The sequence below is a fragment of the Sprattus sprattus genome, assembly GCF_963457725.1.
Source record: "Sprattus sprattus genome assembly, chromosome: 6".
Lineage (NCBI taxonomy): Eukaryota > Metazoa > Chordata > Actinopteri > Clupeiformes > Clupeidae > Sprattus > Sprattus sprattus.
Window position 1 is genome coordinate 17,407,650 of NC_137925.1, and position 10,000 is coordinate 17,417,649.

The window sequence follows — 10,000 nt, forward strand, 5'->3', positions numbered from 1 at the left end:
GAGGGAAAAGCGAGGGAAAACCAAGTGTAGAAGAGAGAGAGGGGGATGGAGGGAGGGAGGGAGAGAGAAAGGGAGAGTATGACACCGCGAGAAGGTCTTGTTACTGGCGGAGAGTTATTTCAGCAATGAGCCCGGCGCCACATCGCACCACATCTGGGTTCCATTGAGCAAGAGATCGGGTTACACAGCCCAGAGAAACACACACACGCAACCACGCAACACTGTTATTTATTTCTCAATTGCCCATAACATAGCCTACAGTCTTGCCCAGCCTGGATATGTCATATGTATCTGAGGGACATACACTGTAAGTGTGCCTCAAAGAGTTTGTGGTGTGTGTGTGTGTGTGTGTGTGTGTGTGTGTGTGTCCGTCCCTGGACAGACTATAGTGTGTTCCTGACACAAGTTCAATGAAATGTCTGGATTAACAGGATTGCAGAACTCTCTCAAACGGGACAAAAGTCAATACAGTCCATGTCACAGAGAGGGAGGGAGGGAGGGAGGGAGGGAGGGAGTGATGAAGCAAAAGAAAAAGAAAGAAAAGAGAGAAGAGAGATAGAGAAAGAACAGGACACAATAGTGGCCCTGTCTATTTCCCTTGAACCCTTACTATGCACTCTGAGTCGTTCCCTGTGACTAAGCACTGTGTGTGTGTGTGTGTGTGTGTGTGTTTGTGTGTGTGTGTAGTGTTTAAATACATCACTCACACTAAACGCTGCTGGCTGGCTTGTTCTCTGTTCACACAGGCTCCTCTTACATGCTAATCAGTCTGTAGGCTGCTCTTCCCTTCCTTCCCCAAATCACACCACGCCAGCCTGGGTGAAAATCGCCACGACTGCCACCAGCCACCCCTGCTGGGGCCGCACTGCTACCCAGCTGCCCCCCTCTAAACTCCTGGATCTTCTCCAGTCATGGGCTGAGCCCCCCACTGACTAGCAGCTCACAGGGGCAGATGGCACCCACCAAGGGGGGGGGGACCAGTGAATGTTTAATCTGCCCCTTTCTCCCCTATCTGTGTGTGTGTAAACGCCTCTGTTGGAAACACCTATACTCATACACGTATCACAGGGTGTATTTCTATATCTATACTCATAAACGTATCACGTATCGTTTGCATACCATGCTATACCATGACTGAAGTCCAGATTAGTGGGGCTGTATGGGAAGTCCATGTTTAGTCATTGCACTGGGCTTCAGTCCAAAGTCTCCCTGGCAACCCATATAAACACAGTATTGTGTGTAATTGTCAGACGCATCTGGCCCTGCGTCCTCTGGCTAGTCTGCTTACTGGAAGTCTGAATAGCTCAACTACTTCCTTTGCCTGGGTATATAGTTCCAGCCAAGAAGGAAGTCTGTGTGTGAGTGTGAGTGTGAGTCTGAGTATGTGTGTGTGTGGGTGCGTGCATCTGCGTGTAAGCTAATGAAATACATGGATTCAGCAGGTACCTGCTCTTGTGGTTGTGTTTTTCCAAGTTTGCATGACATTTATTCATTTAGCAGATGCCTTTCTGCAAAGCGACTTAGAGTACTGCAGGCGTGTACACTGCTGTCAGTGTGAGGGCCTCCCTTGGGGCATCTTGGTGCTGCTGGCATCTTGCTCAACCCGTTGAGTCCAAGGAACAGTTGCTGCCCCAATCAGCAGCTTATATGGATCCTCTCATGTTCCTGAACATGTGATGGTGGTGATGTGCATGTTCAGTATGTCTACCACTCTAGGCTGGCGGATGGAGTGTGTGAGGTATGTGTGTCACCTGCTAGTGTTGATCTTCCCACAAGTGTTGAATGATTGAATGTGTCCATATGTAGAAGTAATGTTTTCTAATGGTGTGTGTGTGTGTGTGTGTTTGTGTCACCTGCTAGTGTTGATCTTCCTACAAGTGTTGAATATGGGTTAGTTATTGAATGTGTTCACATGTAGAAGTAATGTTTTCTAATGGTGTGTGTGTGTGTGTGTGTGTGTGTGTGTGTGTGTTACCTGCTTGTCTGGGTGCTCTTTTCCTCCTGAACGCAGCTCCAGACTGCAGCGCCTCCAACAGGCCATCCATGATACCAGTCTCATCTCCCTCTGCAGATACAAGAATGAGGACAAACCATCAATAATGCACACACATTGGCACACACACACACACACACAGTGTCTCACACACACACACACACACACACACACACACAGTGTCACACAAGCACACACACGCACAAAGTGTAACACACACACACACACAAAGTGTTACACACACACACACACACACACACACACACAGACGCAAAGTGTCTCTCACACACACACACAAAGAAATATTCCATTTAATTTAAACAGACACATGCATGATCAAAAAAGGATGTCACTGGTAATGTATTAATAGAAACACACACACACCCTACCCTCTACCTTTCAGACGTCTATCCACACACGTGGACAGGAAGTCGCCTGTCACATAATCAGGACGGCACATTTGATACATTAACCCAGATGGCCAGTGACCCAGTTCTACTGATAGCTACAGGCCATACACATCCATACATCCCACACAAAACACAAACACTCACACACACACACACACACACACACACACACACACACACACAAACATATCCATAAAAAACAGACACACACACAAAACCAATGGGTGTTTTGTTACAAGCATATTAGTTAGCTGCTAGTTAGTGTCTAGTATCATTTTGGTACTTTATTGTGTTTTTGTTTAGTCTCTGTGGGTATAAACACCGGCCCAGGAGCTCTTCTTTGTCTGTGTTTGTGTCTGGGGGAGAAAGGGTGTGTGTGTGTGTTGGGGCACAGGCAGGCAGGCAGATGGCTTTAATTATTTCCACTTTGAAGAGTGGGGTTAAAGGTTTATGCCTACCAGCACCCCTCCCCCCATGTCTCCCCTGTACCCACTCTCCCCCCCTGCCTTCACCCCCTCTCTTTCTCACACTCACACACACACACACACACAAAAGAAACCCACTAAGGAAACATGCTTTTCTAGAAACACACGCACACACACACTACCAGTCTCATTGAGCACATTTGATGCAGTATAGCAACAAACACATCCTAGCAACACACACACACACACCTCCTTACCCCCACAGTACACACACATGCACGCGCACAGAAAACACCCCCTTCTGAATCACTCTCTCAGTATAATCTCCTGTAAAGCCGCTGCCAGATGGCTCTATGTCTGAGCCACCGCGTCACACACACACCCAAGACCCCGTCATCAGGCCAGGGAGGGGGAACGAGGGAGACACCCTCACAGAGGCTCTCCCACAGCTCACATACGCCCTCAAAAGGACAAAACAGGGAACTGCACCGAGGGAAAGAAAAAAAACTCCACACACACATACACATATATGCGAGTGAACCTCCGGTAATCACTTACATAAAGAAGAGAAATATTTAGAACATTAATAATCCCAGAGAGATTAAATAAGTCCTAGAGAAAGCCTTCATGTGGCTGGTCAATGCAGCAGAGGAATGCTAACAGCTGTCTGGGTGACCCACTGCCCTACTATCACAAATCATAATAGCCACAAGTGCTTGGGTCACTGCCTCTGCCTGAAGGTCAAGAGCACTGACGCTCGCTGCACAGAGATCTCACAGACATCTCACAGACAACTCACACAGATCTAACAGACATCTCACATCTCCTCTTTCTCCTACTAAGGCAATATCAATTTTGACCTTCCAGAGGATGTTTGAACTGGATGTGAACATGATCATGATACTTGATATGACAAAAACAAACTAATCAAGCCTGTTCATATGAACAACAAGGCTAATCAATTTGTAACAAATCAGTCACCCAATTATTGTCACCCATCAGACTTACTGGTGCTGTGAACTACAATCAAAATGCCACAGCATATCTGCCCAGTAACACACACACACACACACAGAGTATACTTAACCACAGTAAGCCCCACTAATCAGGTATAATGTCATTAGTGAATCTTCTTCTTAACACGCCCCTCTAAAAGATAAGCTTGGAACACTTCCCATTGAACACGCTATCTGTGGTGTGCTAGCTCCCCTAATGGCCGTTTCAGTGGTGTGCACACATATGCGCTCAAACACACGGTTAAAGCCCACATCCCTCCCCCTCCCCTAAGCGCACACACACACACACACACACACACACACACACACACACACACACACACACACACACAGCTGTGCCTCACACAACACCCCTTACCCACTGACATACTAACAGCATCAACCATGGAGCAACACTGCCCCAAATGGTCACGAGCGCTATCTAACCACAGAACAACTAAGAGCTCTCTAACTACAGTCTAACTTCAACATTACGCTTTGCCTCTCTGAATTTTTGTGTGTGTGTGTGTGTGTGTGAGTGTGTGTGTGTGTGTGTTCACACTTGGCACAAACATTAACAAAGCAAGAAAATCCAACCAGGCCATCTGTCTCCTGCAGCCCTCTCCAACCCCCCCGCCCTCCTCCTCCTCCTCACCCCACGCCTCCACTCATACTAGCTCAAACTCACACAACACTGACACCTACAGACCAGACTGACGCTCAGCAACTGCCCCCTCCGACAGCATGTGTGTGTGTGTGTGTGCATTCAGCAGTGTGTTGCTGCTCCCAGTGGACACAGCAAGGCTCACAGCAACTCTACTCCCATTCAGCTCACTAACAGTACATATTTTTAATAGGATGACTTATCTTTGTGTAAGTAAGCGCATGTCTGTGAGTGAGTGTGTGTGTGTGTGTGAGAGAGAGAAAGAGTGTTTGTGTGGCTGAGTGTGTGTGTGTGTGTGTGTGTGTTTGATGAGCAGTTGTAGATGATTAGTGGTAGGGACAATGCTGTTGCTGATGTGGGTCTACTATTTACACTGACAATGCCCCAAGCAGCAATTAAGCTGATGGTTAGGGTATCCTCACATGATGTTGACTGACTGCCTTGTATCTCATGCTGACGATAGGGACACTGAGGAGACTCTGTGTCTGTCTGTCTCTGTGTGTGTATGTCTGTGTGTGTGTGTGGGTGTGTGTGTGTGTGTGTGTGTGTGTGTGTGTGTGTGTGTGTGTGTGTGTGTGTGTGTGTGTGGTGCCCCAAGGGAATGAGAAGGCCAAGCATGGCAAATATCTCTATGACCTTAAAAGTTCAATGACCTCTCACAATGGGTGTTTGTGTAAGTGAGAACTGGTCTGTGTTTTGGGGCTACTGCAAGATGTGTAAACTAGTGTGTGCATGTGAAAAACGCGTACAGAACAGTACAGGCATACAACACACACATAGAGAGTGTGTGTGTGTGTGCGTGCGTGTTTAACAGAGGGGGAGCCATAAAGACGAACAGTCTGAAACCGTTGTGTATGAAGACTAACAGTGAGTGAGTGAGTGAGTGAGTGAGTGAGTGAGTGAGTGAGTGAGTGAGTGAGTGAGTGAGTGAGTGAGTGAGTGAGTGAGTGAGTGAGTGAGTGAGTGAGTGAGTGAGTGAGTGAGTGAGTGAGTGAGTGAGTGAGTGAGTGAGTGAGTGAGTGAGTGAGTGAGTGAGTGAGTGAGTGAGTGAGTGAGTGAGTGAGTGAGTGAGTGAGTGAGTGAGTGAGTGAGCGAGCGAGCGAGCGAGCGAGCGAGCGTGCGTGCGTGCGTGCGTGGGCGCGTGAGAGTGAGTGAGTGAGTGAGTGAGTGAGTGTTAGTGTGTGAGAGAGAGAGATATCTTTGTCCTCCTGCTGTCCTCTCATCGCTCGCACTTCCTGTTTCACAGCTCATGCACTCAGCTCAGAGTCTAGATAAGCCTTGCAATGTTTACCTGGCCGACAACAGGTGCGGTAGGTGTGTGTGTGTGTGTGTGTCTGTGTGTGTGTGTGTGTGTGTGTGTGTGTGTGTGTGTGTGTGTGTGTGACAGAACTGATATCTGTGGTTAACTGTGTGTTGTTATGTGTGTGTGTGCGTGTGTGAGGGGCACATCTATCATCTATGTTTGTTCCTGTGCTGACTGAAAACATTCAAATCCACCACCTGTATGCAAATATAACCACAGTCAAGGGTGTGTACACGTCTGTATATGTGTGGACAGACTGAACACACGCACGCACACACACTTACATACACAAACAAACAGACCCTCTCTCATAGTGAAACCTTCTCCTGCCTGAAGGACCATCATAATGGCATTGTTATGGGCCAGCTTCACAAAGCATGAAGAGGTGATAGCATGAACAATCAAAGAGACACACATTACTGCTACCTGACAAGAAAAAGGAACACCTGCTCTGAAAGTCCCTTAGAACTAGGGAGAAAGAAAGAATGACAGAAAGAGAGAGAGAGAGAGAGAGAGAGAGAGAGAGAGAGAGAGAGAGACAGCTGGAACACCTCTTATAGTGGAACAGTGTGTGAGTGCTTATTATAGCTGTTTAAGAGTCAGTGATGTAGAATATGTGTATGATGTGTTTCATACAAAAGCTGGAATGCCTGTGACTGATTAAAGCCATACTGGTAAGGGTAACGACCTTGTGTTTCTCTCTCCCTCTCTCTCACACACACACACACACACACACACACACACACACACACACACACACACAGAGAGCCCTACTAGTGTTGTGCGGAAAGAATTCTGATGACTGGAATTCTGTGGAAGTCCCAAGTGTAACAAACTCTGGCCAAAAGTGTGGAATGTGCAGAAAGTAGGTCAGCGCAATGAAGGAGAGATAGAGTGGCTCTGCCTGCCCTTATGAGTGGGGATGGACTGGGCCAGACACACAAGGCTTTACTGGTGTGAGCGTGAGTGAGAGTGTGTGTGTGTGTGTGAAAATGAGTGAGTGTGTGTGAGAGAGTGAATGAGTGTTAAAAAGTAACTGTACTGATATTGAATGGAAGTTGTGTGTAACTCTCAGAGACTGAAAACAAAGTGTGTGTGTCTGTGTGTGTGTGTGTGTGTGTGTGTGTGTGTGTGTGTGCATTCACACAAGGAAGTCTGGTTAGACATGGTGAAGAGAGTTCTTTTTCAATGTAATGACTTAAGCAGAGGACAGCGAAACATGCCTGCTAAAGATAAAGAGACCGCAGGAGGATTGCTCTCTCCTTCCACCCCTGTGTCTCACAAACACACACACACACACACACACACACACACACACACACACACACACGCACAAACGCACAGAGCATGCGCACACACCCACCCCCACACTCACGGATACAGCGGGCTTTGATTGCCACTCACTGGTGTTGAAGTGAACTGCACGTCAGGCAGCCTCTATGTTCTGAACCCATTTGCACTAAGAAGGCTGGACAGCACTATGGACATGAGTTAGTGAGTTACACAGCATGTAAACTCCAAGGATCTCTGAGCATACCTATGATGATGACTAATAATGCACTCTCTAATTGTCTCTGTCTCCCTCCCTTAAAGCAGTCTAGACGAGTTCATGTAACCTTGAGTATTCACTCTCTTTAACATGATTCACCGCCAGTTATTTGGTCATCTTATATATGGTGATGACAAAATGTTCTGTCATCAAACACACACAGACACACACAGACACACACACTTGTATGCTCAGACAGAAGAGTGTGTATAGTCTGTTTCGACCTCAGACTTTCATATCAACACACACAACCACCTCTAACCAATCCTGCTTCATTGTCTCCCTCTTGCTTCAAAACTCCTGTGTATGTGCGCGATTACGTCACCTGCGTTGATGTCGAGAAGCTGATTCTTCTTCAGCTTCTCCTCTTTCTCTTTCTCAGCCTTCTCCCGGGCAAGCTTGGCCTTGCGGATCTTCTCCTCCGACTCCCTTCGCCTCTGGTTGTCCTTTACCGCTTGCTGCAGAGGAAACACACACACAAACACTTTACAGGTACAGTCGCATCCAGGTACAGTGGGTATCCAGCTTTGTGGACAGAAGTCAGTGGGCCTAAGTGTGAGAGTGTCTGTGCGTGTGTGTGTGTCTGTGCGTGTGTGTCTGTGTGTGTGTGTCTGTGCGTGTGTGTGTGTGTGTGTGTGTGTGTGCGCATAAAGCAACACCTTTAGGTTACTAAGTCTGAGAGTAAAATTTAAACTGGTTGACAGAGTGCTGGCTAAGTCAAGAGGGTTTGTGAGCAGGTGTTCAAAAGTGTGTGTGTGTGTGTGTGTGTGTGTGTGTGTGTGTATATATGTGTGTGATGTCTGGGAGAAGCTGGCAGCCGGCCGAAACGTCTGGTGGGCTGTCTGAGTGATATATCCTAAACAAAGGCAAGTGGGGTAATGGCTTGGCCACCTGCTACTGTTACCACACACACAGCAGGTGGAGACACATCTCATACACACTTATCTTTTTATGTGTGTGTTTTTGTGTATGTGTGTGTGTGTGTGTGTGTGTGGGTGAGAGAGAGAGGGAGATACAAACAGAGAGAAAGAGAGAGAGAAAATCAGAGATAGGAAGAGTGAAGATATGTGGCTCCTCCAGGATATTACTTGACTGCACCTGTCGCATGTCGAAGTTCATTTCCTTTATCAGCAGACAGCAGTGTTATCAGTTCCAAAGCGAGCAAACACATATTTGCGAAACCCACTCCAGCCATATTTACTCTAGACCCTAGACTCTAAGGCCATCAGTGCCAGGTGACCATCACTGAATGTGTCCTTCTCGTCCCCTCTGAGGACAGTCAGTGGTCCATGTCCACGCTCACCTGGAACATGTTCTTGAAGTTGTTGAGGTCCCCGAAGAGGTCCTCGGGGGTGATCTTGCGGGGGTCGAAGACGAAGAAGGCGCCCAGCTCCTCGTACTGCTTCTCCATGTTCTTGTGCATCATCTCCAGCGTCGCATACTGCTCCTTGGCAGTGGCCACAAAGATGTGAGGAAGACGTTAAGGAGAAGGCCTCATCCAGTCCAAAACAACACTACGATATCTCATAGTCACCGATGGGAAATAAAAAGAAATGACAGGGCAAAACCAAGTTTTTGTGTGGATTGACTGTGGACAATCTTGCCACAGTTTGGGAAGAGATTACATGTATTGTGGGTTTCACTTGATTGGTATTTTGACAATGTAAGGAGCGGGGGATGCCTTCTGTAAACAGGAACAGGAAATGGGGCCATTATGCAAGCTAACAGGAAGAGGAAATGGAGACAGCAGCAGCCAAGTGGAGCAGTTGAGGAGAGTTCCACAGCCCTTGACAGAGAGGAAGAGACTGTGGGATGGGAAACACCTTGAGACAGCACTGTTTCCTGATCATCATGTGATGTCATGTCCTGTTAGATGGGGGGGTGCAGGGGATAGAGAACAGGAAGTAAAGGATATAGTCATTTTCTCCGCGAACTTGTCCTTGTCGCTCTGGGGAGGGGGGAAGGTCTCGATGTCCTTCTCAAGGTTCTGAATCTGCTTCCCCATTGTAGCCAGGTTCTTTTGCAGTATCTCAGCTGACACTGAAGGAGAGGGAGAGAGAGAGAGAGAGAGAGAGAGAGAGAGAGGAGTGGAAAGAGAGAGAGAGAGGGAAATGGAGGGAGAGTAAGATATAACCTAACAAACAGTGAAATGTGTCTGATTCAGAATGACAAAATGGAGACACATGGTGTCTTGCTCTTCTTGAGTCTTTTTATCCAAAGCAGAGGTCCGTCTCCTTAACCCAACCCTAAGCCACAGAACCTCTCCACTCTATTTCTAGCCTCTGAAAAGAGCACCCATCAGACTGCCATGTCAGACTCCCCCCAGTCCTTCTCACCTCTGCTGGCCTTCTCCACGTGGATGAGGTCGTCGGCAAAGTGCATGACGTCAGGGTACTCCTCTTGGCACATGTCCGCCAGGAAGTGCAGCAGCGTCTGCTTCTGGTCCGACGACTTGGTGTCACGCAGCTGAGTGGACAGAGAGCCAGTTCATATCATCTTCATCATCATCATCATCCTCCTCCTCTACTCACAGAATAAAATCTTATAGACACTCCACTGCTGTCAAACTTTGTCCATTAATCATCTTTACTCACATTTTTTCAGGACCTCAGTTCCAGTCAATTTTATTTAATTTAGTTTCTGCTTCAGTGGGTTATATTA

The 10,000-nt window shown here is 47.4% G+C and overlaps 1 protein-coding gene across 1 annotated transcript in view; it reads right to left on the reverse strand.

Annotated features, from left to right (window-relative positions):
* Window positions 1–10,000, reverse strand: part of diaph1 (diaphanous related formin 1) — a gene marked incomplete at its 5' end in the record, with an annotated part of 108,415 nt that overhangs the window by 7,854 nt on the left and 90,561 nt on the right. The window contains 5 exons of the mRNA XM_080840058.1: window positions 1,976–2,065; window positions 7,665–7,797; window positions 8,643–8,807; window positions 9,255–9,379; window positions 9,676–9,805. Of these exons, the coding sequence (XP_080696184.1) occupies window positions 1,976–2,065; window positions 7,665–7,797; window positions 8,643–8,807; window positions 9,255–9,379; window positions 9,676–9,805 (643 nt within the window). The remainder of the gene's footprint in view (window positions 1–1,975; window positions 2,066–7,664; window positions 7,798–8,642; window positions 8,808–9,254; window positions 9,380–9,675; window positions 9,806–10,000) is intronic.